At 44.8% G+C, this 20,151-nt stretch overlaps 1 protein-coding gene across 10 annotated transcripts in view; it reads left to right on the top strand.

Moving 5' to 3' along the window:
* EYA4 (EYA transcriptional coactivator and phosphatase 4) overlaps positions 1–20,151 on the top strand; it is a 563,063-nt gene that overhangs the window by 415,813 nt on the left and 127,099 nt on the right. For 7 of the 10 annotated variants that reach the window (XM_073671269.1, XM_073671267.1, XM_073671275.1 and 4 more), the window contains 5 exons: positions 6,734–6,800; positions 10,836–10,978; positions 11,083–11,226; positions 12,263–12,342; positions 14,134–14,314. In XM_073671269.1, the coding sequence (XP_073527370.1) occupies positions 6,734–6,800; positions 10,836–10,978; positions 11,083–11,226; positions 12,263–12,342; positions 14,134–14,314 (615 nt within the window). The remainder of the gene's footprint in view (positions 1–6,733; positions 6,801–10,835; positions 10,979–11,082; positions 11,227–12,262; positions 12,343–14,133; positions 14,315–20,151) is intronic. The other 3 variants (XM_073671270.1, XM_073671274.1, XM_073671277.1) reach the window with 1 other exon arrangement.

The following is a 20,151-nucleotide window of genomic DNA, read 5'->3' on the forward strand; positions in this document are numbered from 1 at the left end:
CACTAAGGAAACGTAAGAAAAACACATCAGGAAATGTTAACAAGATGTTATCAAAAATGCTTTGGGACAAAAAAAGCAATATTTCTTTAAGAGGTTTCCAATTGAAAAACTTGTTTTTGACAGCTGGGAAAAAGGAGCTGTGTAAAAATACCCTTAAGGCTATGAGCACTCTGCGTTTTTTGAGAATTTTTTTGGGAGATCATCTCCTCTGAAAAATGGCTAAAAATCACTAGAAAGATGCTTAAATAATTCCTCTTATTCATTTGTATTATAAAACTACTTTGCTGGTCTCGTTCACTCTTTTTAAGTGTTTTTATTCCGCTTGAGGTTTACAATAACGCCTGGTGGAAAAAAACAAAGTGCATGTCACTTCTTTGAAGCACTTACTTATGGTAAACGTTTCAAACTAGGTACTGTCCAATAAAAAAAACTAAAAAAATGATTCCAGAGAAAAAATCTGCAAAAATGCTTGAAAAAATCTTCAGAACTGCTTCAGGAAACAAAAAAAATCCTCAAAGAAAATTCCTGAAGTGAAATCTATTCATTTTTGATTACTTAACCCTAGAACGCATGACCATAAAAATCTACTGACGCGCCCCCTGGGCCAGTGTTGTTTGGGGGATACCCGGAGCCGGATCGGATGGGGGTTGTAGTCTCCGAGTGGCGGTGACCCGGTCCGTGCCCAGGGTGTCAAGCTCAGTGTGTGGCAGTCCTTTTAGATGTTACTAGATGTTCTTTTATGTCGACTACGCCACCCGTTGATTTGCGGTCACTACGGCCGCCGCTGCAGCAGGGTCCGCTGAGGCTGGTGGTGTGTGTGCAGCTCAGGTAGTATAACCCCCAACGGGAGGGGTATAGCCTCAGGGGGTCAGGTGTAGAGGATGGTGGTTGTGGAGGTGCAGTGAGGATGGAAATGAGACTCAGAGTCGGGCTGTGCAGTTCAGGGTCTTTACTTACTGCTGTTGTTCTGGTCACTCCGGCCTTAAGCGACCGCCCGAGCCGTGCTGCGTCCACCAGGTCCTGGACTCGGCCAACTCCCAAGTAATTCTGGAGCGTGATCCTGAGCTCCCTTTCTGACGTTCCTTCTCTCTGGCCTTCCCCACCAGGGATCCACTTAAGTCCGGCTCCCTCGGGCCTCTTGTTGGTAAACCCTTGTCTCTGGGTTCCCTGACCCTATTCCTGGTCTGCCTTCCGGGTGGATTTAGTGGGTGGTCGTGGCAGATCCTGCCCACGACCTCCGGTCTCTGGCTGAGGATTAGTGCCCTCCACCAGCTTGGGATCCGGTACCCTTGTGCCAACTCTTCACCCGCTGATCTAATCTTGGGTTCTTGGAGTTCTCTCTTCTCCCCCTCTGGGTCCTTCTTTCTCCTCTCTCTCTCTGGGCCTTGGAGCTGCTCTTCTCCTCTGCTCTCTTCCTCTGACTCAACTCTGACAGACTGACAGACTGACTGACTGACTGACCTCTACAAAAGACCCTGTTCTAAGATGGTTCCCACCTTATATACTCCCTCTATGTGTGAGCTCAGGTGACCAGCACCCAATGAGCTCCTAGCACTACCCAGACTGCTCCCCCTATCTGCCCCTACACTACTGGGATGTTCCACCCCCCTCCCACTCCAGCCAGGGACAGACACTGTCGTACCTGCACATTTCTCTAGTGGGAGTACCATTGGTCTGTCCCCCGGAAGTGGGATGTATGTAGTGCATGCAGCCTACTGAGCTCAGTTCCACACTCCATCCTTACCCGGGAGTGGAATACCACACCTCTGGCTTGAGGTGTAATACCCCTGCAGCAGCCGAATCCTCAGGGTGCTACATTCCCCCCTGGTAAATCACAGCACGTCCTCGGGCTGTCAAAGATAAAAACATCCAAAACATACAATTATTTTTTATAAACATCAACATATAAACATATAAAACATCATATATATATCAGCATAAACTTTTCCATATAAAACTTTTCATAAATAACAGTCTTGTAAACACTCTTGCTCCTCCGGCCACGGTGCAACTTGTGACCGGGAAAAGCGCGACAGTCTGTTAAAGAAAATGGCTTCCTATAAAACCGGTAGGGGGCGCCTTAGGAAGCGCAACTATATACAAGGGGAGGTATGGCCGCTCTCAGTCCTCGGCCAGGTAATGGGAATAGGGACACACGGGTTAACAGTTCACTCTTGTCCCAACGGGGACATATTTAAATCAGCAACAGTTCTTGGTACCCCGACGGGCAACTTTATACAGTCTCTCTCTACCGTACTTCAACGACGGCGTCCTCCTGCTCTTTCTTGTTGGTTGGTTTCAGTTTCAGACCCGTCCGGGTCCTCTTGCTCCTCCTCACACCGCAGCTCCTCTTCCGTCAGGCGATGCACATGGAGGGCGTAGGGTCCTTTGGCACGTTTGTGCCGGGTGAAGGTGACCTCATCCCCTACATACAGGTCACGACCTCTGTGTCCCTCCGGCAGATGGCTTTCTACGTCTCTGCGGGTCACAAAGACGTCGCCGGGGGTATGATGGTCTCTAATGAAGCCCCACCCATGCTGCATGTTGAATTTTATCACAGTCCCGGTGGAAGGGGGACCATGAGCTGCACGGGGATTCCTCCTGGTCCGGCTCTTCTGCTCCGCGCTTCTTATCTGCATCTGCTGTTCCCGGACCCGCCTCTCTCTCCGCTCCTTCTCGAAGACCTCGAGCTGCTGGCGGCAGCACTCTGCACGCTCCGCTGCGGCCGCCCGAGTCTCCTGAGTGAACCCCATGAGGTCTCCTCCGGTGGGGTCCCACTCAAATTGTGCCTCCTCTAGCGGGGGCTGGGTCCTCCTGACGGGCTTCGGAGCCGGAATCAGGGGCTCACACAGGGGCCTCGCCCTTTGGAGTTCCAGTTGGTAGTACTCCTGGGGCCATAGGAAGGGCTGCCCATCCGGGCACGTATGCTGGGCGAACAGGTCCTCACCCAGGTGCGGTACTTTGGGTGTTATGGGCGCTGTGATGGTAGCGGCGCCCTGGTTGACCAGGCCTTGCGACCAGGCTTGGGGCACGCTAAAGGAAAAGGGCACCGTAAGAACGGCGGCGCCCGTGGTTACTCGGCCCTGCGACCAGGCTGGTCGCTCCGCGGAGGTAGGGGGCGCTGTTGGAATGGCGGCGCCCGGGTGTACTAGGCCTTGCGACCAGGCCGATGGTATTTCCTGCTTTGCCGTGCTCAGGGTCGAAGCGCGTGACGTCACAGGGGTCGCGGTCGCGGTTTCTGGTTGAGGCCTAGTCTGCGGCGGTGACGATGCAGCGACGGGCACGGCAGGGGGAATTTCGGGCTCTGCGACGGGGAGCTGGGGCAGGCACGCGGTTTCCCGGCTCGGAGTAGAGACGTCCCCTTTACCTGCCTCCATTCGTTCAGCTCCCTTCTCGGCGCCGTCTCCGGCCTTGAGTCCTCCTGCACCATCCTCAGAGGCGGTCTGTCTCCTCGTCTCGGGTGGCGTGCTCCGCTGACGGGTTTCGGTCCGCTGGGCCATCTCTCGGCTCCACTCCGCCAACGTCTCTCGCTGCACCCGGGCCATCCTCCGTGCGAGGCCCTCCAGCGCAGTCTGTGCACACTCCCGGTCTCGGGGGAGCTGTGCCAGGACCTCCACTAGGCCTAGTGGGGTTGTGGCTTGTAGCAGGCTCCTGACCACTGGGTCGGTGCTGCCTGACTCTCCCTCCATCTCCGGGTGGGCTCTCTCTGGACTCTCCTCCAGACTTCTTGTCTCCGGGTGCGCTCTCTCCAGACTGCTCCAGGCGACACCCATCTTTGCTCTCTTGTTCTGTCTCCGCCCACATTGAGGGTGGTCCCGGGGCAACTTTGTGATTGTCAGTTCCAGGGGCAGTTCTCTTACGCTGATGGACACTTCCAGCATCACAGTCTCTGTTGGTGGGCGCGGTTTCCGCTTTTGGCGCCATTCTTCGACCTGGCCCACGATGGGAGGTGGCCTTTTGCCACCCTCTGGCACGCCCATAATGGCGTCCGCTCTTCCAAGGCGGGAAATCTTTGGAAATGGCGGGAATCGTCTCCCAGTGGCGGGAAACTCCATGGATGGCGGGAAAAAGCTGCAAATGGCGGACAACCGGCGGGAAACGACCTGTGATGGGGTCCGTTGGCGGGGACCCTCCGGAACCGGCGGGAGACTTCTTTTTAAGGTAACGGTGAACTTTTCTTCAGGCACGCAGTACCCGGTTGTTGCGGGCACGTAATCCTGCCGACTACGCCAAAGTTGACGCGCCCCCTGGGCCAGTGTTGTTTGGGGGATACCCGGAGCCGGATCGGATGGGGGTTGTAGTCTCCGACTGGCGGTGACCCGGTCCGTGCCCAGGGTGTCAAGCTCAGTGTGTGGCAGTCCTTTTAGATGTTACTAGATGTTCTTTTATGTCGACTACGCCACCCGTTGATTTGCGGTCACTACGGCCGCCGCTGCAGCAGGGTCCGCTGAGGCTGGTGGTGTGTGTGCAGCTCAGGTAGTATAACCCCCAACGGGAGGGGTATAGCCTCAGGGGGTCAGGTGTAGAGGATGGTGGTTGTGGAGGTGCAGTGAGGATGGTAATGAGACTCAGAGTCGGGCTGTGCAGTTCAGGGTCTTTACTTACTGCTGTTGTTCTGGTCACTCCGGCCTTGAGCGACCGCCCGAGCCGTACTGCGTCCACCAGGTCCTGGACTCGGCCAACTCCCAAGTAATTCTGGAGCGTGATCCTGAGCTCCCTTTCTGACGTTCCTTCTCTCTGGCCTTCCCCACCAGGGATCCACCTAAGTCCGGCTCCCTCGGGCCTCTTGTTGGTAAACCCTTGTCTCTGGGTTCCCTGACCCTATTCCTGGTCTGCCTTCCGGGTGGATTTAGTGGGTGGTCGTGGCAGATCCTGCCCACGACCTCCGGTCTCTGGCTGAGGATTAGTGCCCTCCACCAGCTTGGGATCCGGTACCCTTGTGCCAACTCTTCACCCGCTGATCTAATCTTGGGTTCTTGGAGTTCTCTCTTCTCCCCCTCTGGGTCCTTCTTTCTCCTCTCTCTCTCTGGGCCTTGGAGCTGCTCTTCTCCTCTGCTCTCTTCCTCTGACTCAACTCTGACAGACTGACAGACTGACTGACTGACTGACCTCTACAAAAGACCCTGTTCTAAGATGGTTCCCACCTTATATACTCCCTCTATGTGTGAGCTCAGGTGACCAGCACCCAATGAGCTCCTAGCACTACCCAGACTGCTCCCCCTATCTGCCCCTACACTACTGGGATGTTCCACCCCCCTCCCACTCCTGCCAGGGACAGACACTGTCATACCTGCACATTTCTCTAGTGGGAGTACCATTGGTCTGTCCCCCGGAAGTGGGATGTATGTAGTGCATGCAGCCTACTGAGCTCAGTTCCACACTCCATCCTTACCCGGGAGTGGAATACCACACCTCTGGCTTGAGGTGTAATACCCCTGCAGCAGCCGAATCCTCAGGGTGCTACACTACACTTTCACATACCTGGGGCCTTTTAGGCCCGTGTACAAATAACATGGAATAACTCAAAAAAAATGACAAACAACTATATACTTGAGGAATACCTAGAGTTTCAAAATTCAAACTAAAGTAATCTTGCAGAAAATAGAAAACAATTAACAGGGCGAGCCTGCGAGGCCCCAGGTATGCGTTCTAGGGTTAAAATAAACTCAGTGTGCACATTCCCTTACGCCATGTGTGACGGAGTTTTTTGAATCAATCAAAAACTATGGAGGTTTTTAAGGGGAATCTGTCTGAAAAAGTGCTACAAAACCACCCCAAAAATAAAAGTAGTAGTACAAGTTGCATGTTCACACATAGAAGATAGACAGCAGATTTTTTTTGTGTAGCATTTTAGGCTTTCCCCCTATAGGAAGACATAAAAGTGAATGTTCCATACTCCACACATTAGGTGCTGCTAACAATCTGTCCTTAGTTTATTTGCATTTTCGCCGATAATTAAGATTTATTTTCCCTTGAAGCCCAGATGATTGTAATTGGATTTAATACATGTTTGCTATACCAAAAGTGTCTTCCATTAATCATTTTGAAAGAGAAACCTGAGCACTCGGCCTAGCATTACCCTGTATGTTTTCTCTATGGATTTTCTATGATGGGATGGGTTCACCATCATGCTGAATGTATATTTGGCATGCATCTGTCTTGATAGAAACAGATGGTTGAGCGAAAGGAAAAAACGTCTGCACTAAGTTTGGAGTTAGTCCACATAAGATAAAGATTTAGGATGCCATGTCGAGAAGATGAACTGCAGCAAGTCGATGATGCTGAGCCCCAGTACCAGCCTCGCATGCTACACCGTTAGTATTCATATATGGATGAGAAATGGATGCTTGTAATGTAAGGTACTAACCAGCTGAACAGACTGTGATGATGACTTTTAGGCGAATCCTTTAAATTAGCCGTCAGATCAGTACATTTTATATATCGGTATACTTTTCTATCAAATACATGTGGACAGTGAGGTATTACATATATGTGGTGGACTTATTTTTAGTGCTTAGGACTTTAAGGTTCTCCGGCAGAGAAGGCCCCCAAATAATTTCTGTTGCCAACATGTCGATTTAGTTCCGTACCGAATACTTCCACACTTTGTAGTCCTATTTTACACAAAAATAACTCATTTTGTCAGCATTTATGATCTATGCTAAAGCTGTTAGAGCGTGAATTCAGGTTATTTATGGTACTAAGTTTTGTAAGCGTATTTTATGTTTTACAGTAATAACAAGCAGTGGCTACAGTCCAAGATCAGCACACCAGTACTCGCCTCAGCTTTATCCCTCTAAGTAAGTGACAAGTTCTTTAACTTATGGGACAAACTGTATACAGTTGCGTTAAGCAGCGGGGACCATTTATATATGCATGTTTAATTCTTTTGAACTGCTCCATTTTTTTTCATTTTTATCAGTATGTAAATAGTTAAAGTCCCATGTATCCTGACATGAAAAGTTATGCTTCATCTCTGAAAATCTATATGTACTATTAAAACCCAGCATGAGAAGATTGCGGTAAAGTTAAACAGCTGCAAAGAATTTCATGCTCCGTAATGCGACCATGTCATCCCTAACCATAAACTGTAAAACTGCCTGGACCGTGTTCACCCTGTTATTAACAGTGGTACGCTAGTAATAATGATGTTTGTTTTATTCTTTTAAAATTTAACATAAATTCAAAAAAATATGTTTTCCCTCATGTAACTTGTATTTATGCAATCTTATGTTACCTTTAATTTTTATACATGCGTAGTTAGCTGTACGAAGCCATAATAAGACACTCATAGACTTTTATAGGTGCACACTGAACCTACGCCAAGGTGGTAGCAGAAGTGGCTACGGCTCTATAGTACAGAGCCACAAGGACTATGTCGATCTACATTGAGGCTTTCTAGTCTTAAATGTGTTGAGAAATAAGTAATATGTGGTAGAGCGTTCTTTCTTTTAAGCCCTCGTTTATCTGACAGTATAATGATGCAGTGTTACAGCACCTCAGCATTATGTTACAAAATTTAATTATTGATGAATTTGTGGGATGTGCTCCGTTAACATGAATAAATTGCAGGACTGTTTTCATCATTAGCTGTGAAGCTTGTTTTGGCAACCATGTATGTTGTGTGCAACCAAAATACATTCTCATTAGCATAAAAAAGATGTTAGGTAACATGTTCAGTTCTACCACCACTGCATATAGCACAGAATAGCCCATTGGCTAAGGTAGGCAAAGTATGTTAAGTATGTGGTGTATGGAGACATGAAAACCTCAGCACCGAAAAGGATGAAGAATAGAAATTCTTGCTCTAATAAGTGAATTTTATTGATCCAGCAAGTCATAAATAAGGTCCAACGTTTAAACCGACACCAATCTTTATCAAGGACATCTATTAGAAGAGTCGGGATAGGGTACGTGGATGAGGCAACGTCGAAACATTGGACCTGATCTATCACTTGCCAGATCAATAAAATTCACTTATAGAATTTTTATTCTTCATCCTTTTCAGTGCTAAGATTTGCAGGTCTACGTTGATTCATGACTGTGATCCTTTCCTCGAACACGCACTCCTTCAGAGCAGTGGTGCCTGTCTTTTCCTCCATTATGTTATGACAAAGGCTGGAAGATAAGATCATAAAGTGTCAACATCTTGTTTTCCAGTCTTGCCATGATGATATATTAATGAACTTTGAGTAAAACAAATTATTTTATTGGAACCTCCAGTACTTTCTTTTCTTTGTATGTATGAAGTTCTTCTTATAACTTCTCAGATTGTGATTCTACAGCATTGATAAAAAACAGCTTGCCAAGAGCTGAGAGAGAAGGGAGGGAGGTGAGGAGCTAACCACTGTATATAAATAATGCCCTGGAGAGAGCTGACTAGTATGTTAAGAGTTAATCCCTCTCTTGGCATGTAATTACTGCGCACACTCGGCCAGGGTCTGGACAAGCACTGTTTTTTAATTCCCATGAAAACCAGCTGTACATTATGAAGAATAAAAGCTTTTATTGCACTAAAATGAAAGCAGAAATACAAAGCAAATTGCAAACTATTCTGTCTTACTTATTAAATCAATTTAGTAACTTGAGAATACTCCTTTAATAGCTGATTACAATACTAATCAAATGCTGACAGCCCTGCAAATCTATTTTTATAAACCAGCCTGGGTTCGTAGTGATTGGGTATGTAAATGGACAAACCACTATTCTCTTCTAAGAATTAGTGCACATTCCCTTCAGTAGAGTGCTGAATATAGGATTGTGTGTATTTGCAGCAGTCAAAATAACAGTGGGTTTATTGGTTTTAGGCATAATGCCCACAAGCATGTTACTGTTCAATAAAACCTCTCAGACGTATGAAGGTGTGATACACTGGCATATAGACATTTTTGTCTTTGGGCTTTCATACATGTCATGTTGATTTGGTTGCGGTAATACAGAGCTTTCCTTTTCTGGAACACACTTACATTGCACATTTGCCACTTTTTTTAGCTAGACCTTTAATGCTGGAATAATACATTTTGATTTTGATACAGATTTTGTTGCCATTTCTAGAAGTGAATCTAACAGGAAGGAGACCTGTAAGGCTCTGGTCGTATAAGGGGTTTTGCAGGATTGGACAAAAATTGCCCAAGGTGGGGAGATGGGATAAAATATTAATAGACTAAGTATTAACCGGTAAAAATTCTTGTTATTCGGGACTGCTGCTATGGTCCTCTTCATTGGTCGCTGTTTTCCTGAATGCAAAGTTGACATGCTGCTTACCACACGTGTACAGTACCTCACATAACACTACATGATGGCCTTAGTGCTCGATCTTCTTGTCTTTTATTTTATATCATATTATTCATCCCATATTTTGCCCAATTCTAAAAGATCCCTATATCCATTTTATTATTAATAAATGTTGATAATAAAATATATAGTAATTCAAGGAACAAAAAACAGGAACTAATTATACAAGTATCTTGGTTATCAATCTAAATCAAGAATCAAAGCAAAATTAAGCCTTAAGACTTCACTTTTACTGAATGTGTAATAAAACTATCCTACTTCAAAGATAATCACAAAACATTAGGTAATGGCTCTTACCCTGCCTTGTGCCTTGTGTAATGCCAACAGTAACCAAAGCACAAAGGAGTAAAAAATAGACAATTAAAGCACCTATTCACTGAATCAATCAGATGTCTCAAAAAATTATGATTCATGGGTGGATTCGTAGGTAAATCCAACAGTAATCAGCAAGTAGTGGCAATATGACCAACGGTACTTGAATGGTCTTTCTTTTTTTACCATTTTATGCTTTAGTAGCACCCTAGGTTCTGTTACATCTTTATTTTTATTCATCCCAGACGTGTTTCTGTTAGTGGTACAACTAACTTCATCAAAGGGATACAAAGCATTACAGAGCATTTTTTTGGGGAGGACCCTACTGCTCTATATTCCACTGAAGAAGTTGGTTATACCAATATAAAAATGTATCGGAGAAAAGTGAAAAAAATATGTAACGAGAAAAGTATCACAAAAAAGGGCAATCATCAGATTGTTATATAAAAATATATATGGTACTTTCTAGCACAAAGGGTATATGTTTAAAAAGTTAAAAAGTTTAAAACATGGGTTAGATGCTGAAAAAGAGTCAAACAGCCAGAGAACATACACCATGCATAAAAACATGAAACAATGATAAGTGGCAATCATGAATAATGTAATTAACGATAAACAAATAGCACACAATGAATAATGTGTATTACATAGCATGTTATGTCGCATTTAGTTGTGTGTCCTCTCCTGATATTTGACTCCATTTCAGTGTGTAGTCCACGTTTTACACTTTGTAACTTTTTCATTGTGTATTATTTTTGCTATAAATAATGCTGTATACTTTTTTTTATCCCGATCTAATTGACTTTTGTTTTATTGAGATTTTGAATTTGGTTTATGTTTCATTTGGCCACCACATGTGCATTGTCAAACTGTTAACCCAAGTGTCAACTTATCAACACTCATACGGTTGTTTGTCTTTATAGTGGTACACCATTCCTGTTGGTCAGATCTTATATTGTTGATAAAGCCCAGACAGTCTACTTAAAAGACCCATTGAATCTATGATTGTTTGTTTGTTTTTTCCTGCATAATTTCTATGCTTGAATATTTATACTGTACTATTATTTCATCTATTCAATTAAATTTGCTATTTTGAACAATGGGAGATAAAGCAGCCTTCTATAATGAAATAGTATAGAATTACGATAAGGAAAACAAATTAATAAATATCATATTTGCTACATAGTAAAGCTAAATTAATTTTGTTTTGTTTTTTATTTTGACATTAGACCCTATCCACATATTCTCTCAACACCTGCAGCTCAGACTATGTCAGCCTATGCAGGTCAGACCCAGTACTCGGGAATGCAGCAACCTACAGTTTACACAGCGTACTCACAAACTGGACAGCCTTACAGTTTACCAACATACGGTATGTTTTTTTTTTCTTGCACTACACTGTTTGTGGTCATTTTTGAGCGCTCTTCATCCATTACGTAACTGCTATCAAGAAATATTTGTATTTATCTGGTGCAGATCTAGGAGTAATGCTTCCTGGTATCAAGACAGAAGGTGGTCTCCCACAAACACAATCTCCATTGCAGAGTGGTTGCCTCAGTTACAGTCCCGGATTTTCTACACCTCAACCAGGCCAAACACCTTATTCATACCAAATGCCAGGTATAGAATTGATGCTTTAAAATATGATAGATCATTGTGATGAAACAGCTTATAATCTTAATCAACCAGATGGTTAGATTTGTTAAGCCAAGAGAAATACACTATTGTGTGTGTGTTGACTTTAGAACTTCGGTGTGTTTCTTTGGTTGGTCAAGAAGGACAGACCAGAATTTGTATATCCCTGATTGTTTTCTTCTCTTGGGTCTGTGAACAATGATGTTTGTTACTATGTTAATTGCATATTATACTAAGCTAGCTAGTTTATTTACAAGAGCCCCCTGCTGTACCATAGAATTGATGTTTTAAAATATGATAGATCATGCTTTCAAATATGATAGATCATAAATAAATATCTATGGTTTAGATAACCTTAGATGGTTTACCTTCCTGTTTTATATGGCTATTTTCATAAATTATTATTAAATATTATTTTAACATTTGAATAAGTATTTGTATTTCACATATATTGCAATTTCTGGATATTATTCGCCTACGGCTCTGTATTGCACCCATCCTTTGTTGATTATTTAAAAATATGTAAGGCTATTTCACATAAATTACACATTCCACTGCATGGAGAATGGTATCATTAATTGTCATGTGTTTTCCAGGAATAGCAAAGAAACAGCCTAATGCAGTATGCACAGTTTTTCATAGTACATAGCTCCTCCTATACAAGTCGCCGTCACGTTTTGTTAAATATCATTGTAATTGTTCATGTATGTATACCCCTTTTTCACATATAAAGCACCATGGAATAAATGGCGCTATAATAATTATTAATAATAATAATAACAATAGTAGAAGTATTTGGAGTTGACAGTTGACCTATGCATATAATAAATGGTCACAAAGAGATGTGACCATTGACTGAGCATGACAGCAGGTGCTCAGATTTGCTTTTTTTTAAAGAAGTTGTACAGATTTGATATCCTTTTGAAGTTCAAGATAGATTTTTTTGTTTATCTTTTACCTAAAATAAATCAAATAATTATTTTATTCAACAATAAATAGTCATATTGAACTTTTTTTACAGGTTCAAGTTTTACCCCATCATCAAGTATTTATGCAAATAACTCAGTAACCAACTCAACAAACTTTAGTAATCCTCAGCAGGTAAGAAAAACTATATTCAAGTGTAAAATGAACACAATACTTATAATACCTATTGAACACCTTCTCATCAGGGGTTTTCAAGAATGTGATAAAGTGGCCTCCTCTACATAATTCAAGCTGCAGCCTCTTCTAGTCATGTGTCAAGACAGATTGCAGTTTGAAGAAACATGGTCACTAACGTGTGTCTCAACTGACAGGAGAGTGGTATCACACATACCTCACTCAGTGAGGAGGACTGTGACATGAGATGAAATTAATCTTCTCCTTCCTGATTGAGCACAAAAGATTTTTCTCCATCCCCTGTCCTCTTTGAGCAGTAAGTCAGCAAGATTTATTTCTTCTCATGTCACAGCCCTGTTCTGACAGTTCACTGAGGTATGTGTGTTTATAATACTGCTCTTCTGTTAGTTAAGACACAGGTCTCAAGCTGTGTTTCTACAGACTGCAACCCATCTTGACTTGTGACAAGGATGGACTGCAGTTTGAATTATGTGATGGAGGTATTTTATCACATTCTTAGAGAACTCCTTTAAAATAAACTCTCCAATAATATTATCTCTTTTTTTCTCATGAAGTCAAACTGCTAAAGTGATTTGCTAATCATGATCACCTTTAATAGTAACTTTTCTTGCATAAATCGTATAAACAGTCTGTTCAGATCATAATTTCAGCCTTCTGTAGTTGTACTATATAGGTACCTTTGTTGAATAACATATTTTAATACATTAATGCATATCTCCTCGCTGTATGTTAAATGTACTTTTTTGGTATATGTTGGATCAGTATGACAATTTTAATACATTCGGAGCATGTCACCTGAATTTTAGTGCAACATATGCCAAACAAAGAGTTGAAACATGTTATGAAGAGAGTCTTGTAAATCCACCATTATCCAGTAATGGCTGGCTGATCCATAAACAGTATGTGTGTAGGTTTCATTGCAGTGATTTCACTTCTGCATTTTAATTTTGGGATTTGTACCACAAATCATCAATCATTGTACAGTACGTAAAAGAGAGTCTGAAAGCAACAAATCCTATGTTCAGCATATCTCTGTAATATTAAAAGCATACATGGAATGAAGATATGTTGACTTCCTTTTATTATTTGGAAAAATTACCAAAGAAAATATGTTTGGAATGGAAGTCATGGAAGAAAATAACTTGATATATGGTTTTAAGGTTAAAGTGACAGATGCCATCTCCAAATAACTATCTGCCATTCTCTGGATCTGAGGGTGACCCTCCGCTGGATAACCTCTTGTTTCCTAAATATACCTGTGAATGTATTATGCTTCTAACCTTCTTCTGGTGTCACTTTTATTAACACTTACAGATGAAAATATTATGTTTTATTTGCTAAAATAGTTTAGCAATTTAGTTCATTCATTGACATGACATTTCCGATGTGAGCGATTTGCTTTCAACAGGCAGACCTCCAGTTAGTAAATATTATACGAGATATTCATCAGGGGAAAAATGTATGTATGAGATGGATGAAAAGGCTAAGAGTATGCCTTTTTAGAATACCTCATAGCCACCTGTGGAAAAGGCTTTCAGGAATGCTCTGTAATGATAGGCTTCAGCACAGCTCTGAATGTGACTAAGATTTTAAGACCAAGCATTTTGTAAGCGATTTTCTTTGGTTATGTGCTAATTCAATGTTAAATGTACCTGAAGTAACAGGATATCGGCTTCAACCTAGTGTTAAGTGCTAATTAATCCTTCCTCCTACCAGATCTCAAATAATCATTTTACTACTTCACTTAATAAATTGTTCCTACTGTTCTAGGATTATCCCTCTTACACAGCTTTCGGCCAAAACCAATATGCACAGTATTACTCAGCATCAACATATTCAGCCTACATGACCCCAAATAACACGGTGGATGGCACCTCATCATCATCAACGTATCAGTTACAGGATTCGCTTTCTGGCCTGACTACCCAACCAGGTACAGATCTTCATACAGGTAAATTGTAGATAGAATTGCTCTAAATTTACTGAGAGATTTATGTGTATTATATACTTTATATCAAGCTGCAGTTTTGACAGTTATAGAAGATACATTTTGGCTTTGATTATTACGCAAAAATTTTTTCTTCCTCTGTTGTCACATTCAATGTGAAAAGGTTGTGCTGAGCAGCTTATTAGTTATTAATGAAAATAAAATACCTAGTCATATATATATTATTTAACACTTGGATAGCATTAAACATGAGTGCCCAAGGGGAGTCCACAGGCCACGCTTGCCACACTGTTCTTCAAGGTAAAATATATATTTCACCAGATCAGCACATTGTCAGATTATCTCTGTAGTGGTGCGGTAGCTCACATCTCTGGGTACTTTGTTCCTTGTTGCTGCTAACCTCCTGCATCACAATGCAATACTTGTGGGGTCATGTGCAGATACTAAGTCCTGACCTCTAAAAGGATCAATGAGAATGAAGTTCCAAATTGATCTATGTCTAGCCAAAGCTCAAGTGTGTCAGGATTTTAGGGTCCTTTCATCATCTCTATGGGCCGACTAATAAGGTCTTTTGAGTTTCTAGTCCTCTGCGCTGTGAGTCTAAGGGGGAATGTTTCTCCTTGCGGAGAGTGCCAAACTGGCGTGAGGAGACATAAAAGCCATGCAATGGCCCTCTGAGAATTTAAATATGCAAATAGCCACTTCAGAATTGGCTACCTGCATAGTCTTCTACAATCTCAAAATTTATTTATCAAAATATCACAAAAAAGAAACATAGGGAACCGTGGACAGACAAATAAAATGGCAGAATAAATATTGAGGTGTGAGGTGCTATAATACTGTTACGTGGTATTTTGACATATTTAGTTCCTTTGGTGTGGTGTGGCGTTGTGGCCCCAATATTTATTCTGCCATTTTATTTGTCTGTTCACGGTTCCCTGTTTGTTTTTTGTGATATTTTGATAAATAAATTTTGAGAATCTTTCATTGCGCTCTTTCCTTTATATGTATATCTAGAAGGGATCATTTGATATCCATTGAGGGTGTTTGTTTTGTTAAGATTGTCTTCTACAATGTCTTTGCTACTGTTTCCTATGGTTTTTGAATAGTTTGATTTCCTAACCTCAGTCACTTGTTTGCTGCCTGTTATTGTTATTATTTATTATTATTATTATTATAGCGTCATTTATTCAATGACGCTTTACATGTGAAAAGGGGGTATACATAGCAAAAACACTTACAGTAATCTTGAACAATACAAGTCAGTGACTGGTACAGGAGGAGAGAGGACCCTACCCGCGAGGGCTCACAATCTAGAAGGGATGGAGGAGGATACAGTGTGTGGGGGTAGAGCTGGTCGTGCAGCAGTGTGGTGGAATAGTGGTTACTACAGGTTGTAGGCTTGTCGGAAGAGGTATATCTTCAGGTTCCTTTTGAAGGTTTCCACGGTAGGCGAGAGTCTGATGTGTTGGGGTAAAGAGTTCCAGAGTAGGGAAGATGCGCGGGAGAAATTTTGTATGTGATTGTGGGAACAGGATATAAGAGGGGAGCATAGAAGGAGATCTTGTGAAGAATGTAGGTTGCGTGTAGGTAAGTATCGGGAGACTAGGTCGTGGATGGCTTTGTATGCAAGGGTTAGGGTCTTGAACTTGAGCCTCTGGCAATGGGGAGCCAGTGAAGGGATTGACAGAGGGGAGAGGCTGGGCAATAGCGGGGGGACAGGTGGATTAGTCAGGCAGCAGAGTTTAGGATAGATTGGAGGGGCGCGAGGGTGTGAGAAGGGAGGCCACAGAGCAGGAGGTTGCAGTATTCGAGACGGGAGATGATGAGGGCATACACTAGTGTTTTTGCAGAGTCTTTGCTGAGGAATGAGTGAATCCAGGAGATATTTTTGAGTTGGAGTCGGCATGAAGTGGAGAGGGTTTGGATATGAGGTTTGAAGGAGAGATCAGAGTAAAGGGTTACCCCAAGACAGCGAGCTTGTGGGACTCGGGAGTGTGGGAAGCCATTAACTTTGATGGATAGGTCAGATAGGGGGGTTGAGTGAGGTGGGGGAAAGATGATGAATTCAGTTTTATCCATGTTAAGTTTTAGAAACCTAGCAGAGAAGAAGGATGAAATAGCGGACAGACATTGTGGGATTCTGGTTAGTAAGGAGTTGATATCTGGTCCAGAGAGGTAGATCTGTGTGTCATCAGCATAGAGGTGATACTGAAAGCCATGAGACTTTATGAGCTTTCCCAGGCCAAAGGTGTAGATGGAGAAGAGCAAGGGTCCTAGAACTGAGCCTTGAGGGACACCGACTGACAGGGAGCAAGATGAGGAGGTGGTGTGTGAGTGGGAGACGCTGAATGGCCGGTCTGTTAGGTATGAAGAGATCCAAGATATGGCCAAGTCCGTCATGCTAAGAGATGAGAGAGTCTGTAGTAAGAGGGAATGGTCCACTGTGTCGAAGGCAGATGATAGGTCCAGGAGTAGGAGGACGGAGTAGTGTCGCTTGGATTTGGTGGTTAGTAGCTCATTGGTAACTTTAGTCAGGGCAGTTTCAGTGGAGTGATGAGGTCAGAAGCCAGATTGTAAGCAGTCAAAGAGGGAGCATGAAGAGAGGTGGGAGGATAGTACAAGGTTTACGTGTTGTTCCAGTAGTTTTGACACATAGGGGAGAAGTGATATTGGGAGATAGCTAGTCAGAGAGGATGGGTTGAGGTAGGGATTTTTGAGGAAGGATGTGATTGAGGCATGTTTGAAACATAAGGGGAAGACACCGGTTGTTAGTGACAGGTTGAAGAAGTGAGTTAGGGTTGGGATGAAAACTGGTAAGGTTAGGGATGAGGTGAGACGGGATTGGGTCAAGTTCACAGGTGGTGAGGTGTGATTTGGAGAGTAAAAAGGAAACTTTTTCCTCTGTAATGGTGGAGAAGTTGATTTTGGAGGAGGAGGGTTGAGTAGATATGAGGAGTGTAACGGGTCTGGGAGGCGGAACCTCTGAGCAACTATACAAGGGGGCGGCCCTTGTAAGGAAATGGGTGGCGCCCAGGGAAGACGGGCAGGTAGTCACAGCAAGTGACAGGGACAGTCTCTGGGAAAACGGGCAGGTGGTCACGGCAAGTGACCGGGACAGTCTCTGGGAAAACGGGCAGGTGGTCACGGCAAGTGACCGGGACAGTCTCTGGGTAAATGGGCAGGTGGTCACGGCAAGTGACCGGGACAGTCTCTGAGTAAACGGGCAGGTGGTCACGGCAAGTGACTGGGACAGTCTCTTGACAGGCGGGTGGTCACGGCAAGTGACGGCAGAGCCTCCAGGTAGGCAAGCAGGCTGGTAGCAGGTGGACGCTCCCAGGTGAGCGGGCAAGAGTCTCTGGACAGGCAGGTGGTCACAGCACGTGACGGCGGAGCCTCCAGGTAGGCTAGCAAACAGGTAGAAGGTGAGCGCTCCCAGGTGAGCGGGCAAGAGTCTCTGGACAGGCAGGTGGTCACAGCACATGACGGCGGAGCCTCCAGGTAGGCTAGCAGACAGGTAGAAGGTGAGCGCTCCCAGGTGAGCGGACAAGAGTCTCTGGACAGGCTGGTGGTCACAGCACGTGACGGCGGAGCCTCCAGGTAGGCTAGCAGGCAAGTAGCAGATGTGCGCTCCCAGGTGAGCGGGCAGACGGATCCATAGACAGACTGACAGGGCTGGTAGGCAGACTGTCGGACCGCAGGAATAGTAGCAGGTTGACACGAGACAGGCAGGTATCAGACAGGAAACTGGCAGGAAACTGGCAGGTACCTGGCAGGTAACTGGAAACGGGACCTGAGGGCTGAAGCAGAGTGATGAACTGTGCTACAACATTGCTCGGGCACCTCCATTATGGAGGAGGTGCCTTATATATGGTGAAGTCCTCCGGCCATTGCCGGGGACTCCTTAGGACGGCGCGCGCGGCCCCTTTAAGAGAGGGGGAGCGCGCGCGCCCTAAGCACCGTGGCCGGGAAGGAGCGCGCGCTGCTAGCAGAGTGGGAGGAAGACGCCGGGCACGGAGCGGAGAGGTGAGGGGAACAGCATCCCTGCCTAGCAGGAGGCAGGGACGCCGACGCTACAGTACCCCCCCCTTTAGGACCCCCTTTTTTAGGCCAGACAGAAATTTAGCAAGGATGAGAGGGGCATGGATGTTCTCCCGGGGCTCCCACGTTCTCTCCTCAGGACCAAACCCCTTCCAATCTACCAGAAAAAAGGTCTTTCCTCTTACCCTTTTGGTGGCCAGAATGTTCTCTACCTCAAACTCGTCTTCAGCAGAAACCGGAGCAGGAGGCTCACCTGTAGACTTGGAAAAAGAGTTAAGGACCACGGGTTTGAGGAGAGATAAATGGAAGGAGTTAGGGATCCGCAAGTTGGCCGGGAGTTTCAATTTATAGGCCACCGGGTTGATCTGTTTGATAACCTCCAGTGGGCCGATGAACCGAGGCCCTAACTTGTAGGAGGGAATCTTGAGCCGGACATACTTGGACGAGAGCCAGACTTTATCTCCAGGACGGAATTGTGGAGGATCCAGGCGTTTTTTGTCAGTGTGTTTTTTCATCCGCTCGGACGACTGAAGGAGTGCGGATCGGGTACTCTCCCAAATGGAGGAAAATTCGCTAACGAGAGATTCCGCAGCCGGATTATCCACCGAGGTGGAGACGGGAAATGGGATCCGAGGATGCTGACCGAAGACTACAAAAAACGGGGATTTGGAGGAAGATTCGCTCTCGTGATTGTTGTAAGAGAATTCGGCCCATGGCAGGAGATCCACCCAGTCTGAATGGTGGGCATTAACGAAGTGCCGGAGGTAACTGGTCAGGATCTGATTGATCCGCCTACTTGACCATTGGACTGTGGATGGTAAGCGGAGGAGAAGTCCAAGGTGACGTCTAGCAGTTTACATGTGGCTCTCCAGAAGCGTGAGGTGAACTGAACCCCATGATCCGACACGATGTGGAGAGGCAGGCCATGAAGACGGAAGATGTGGCGGATAAAGTCTTTAGCCAGCTCGGATGCAGACGGGAGGCCTGGCAGGGGAATGAAATGGGCCATTTTGGAAAAGCGGTCAGCGACCACCCAAATGACTGTACAACCAGCAGAGACAGGGAGGTCTGTTATGAAGTCCATAGCTATATGCTGCCAGGGGGCAGCAGGTACAGGAAGCGGAAGGAGGCGACCGGCTGGCAGGTGTCTCGGAACCTTGTTGCGGGCGCAGGACACACAGGCAGAAACAAAGTCTATTACGTCCTTGTGCAGGGTAGGCCACCAGTAGTGCCGGGTAATAAGCTGGAGGGTCTTTTTCTGACCGGCGTGGCCAGCAAGTTTAGACGAGTGACCCCAGTGTAGGATCTTCTCCCGATCAGGTACAGTGACGAACGTCTTACCGGGAGAGAGACGATTTAGACTCACGGGAGCCACCTGCATTACTCTGGCGGGATCGATTATATGTTTAGGTTCCTCCTCGAGATCAGACACCAGAAAGGATTGAGACAAGGCGTCCGCTTTGATGTTTTTGTCAGCCGGGCGAAAATGAAGAGCAAAATCAAAGCGAGCAAAAAGCAAGGACCACTGGGCTTGGCGCGGGTTAAGTCTCTGGGCACTCTGGAGGTAAGCCAAGTTCTTGTGGTCAGTGTAAATTATTACCGGGTGAAGAGCCCCCTCGAGCAGGTAACGCCACTCCTCCAAAGCCAGCTTAATGGCCAATAACTCTCGGTCTCCAATAGAATAGTTGCGCTCAGAAGAGGAGAAGAGTTTGGAGAAGAAGCCGCAAGTTACCATTCTCCCGGAAGATGATTTTTGGGTAAGTACCGATCCGGCTCCAGAGGAGGAGGCGTCAACTTCC

Source organism: Phyllobates terribilis, unplaced genomic scaffold (assembly GCF_046119375.1).
Source record: "Phyllobates terribilis strain yellow unplaced genomic scaffold, ASM4611937v1 Scaffold_3__8_contigs__length_932513732, whole genome shotgun sequence".
Lineage (NCBI taxonomy): Eukaryota > Metazoa > Chordata > Amphibia > Anura > Dendrobatidae > Phyllobates > Phyllobates terribilis.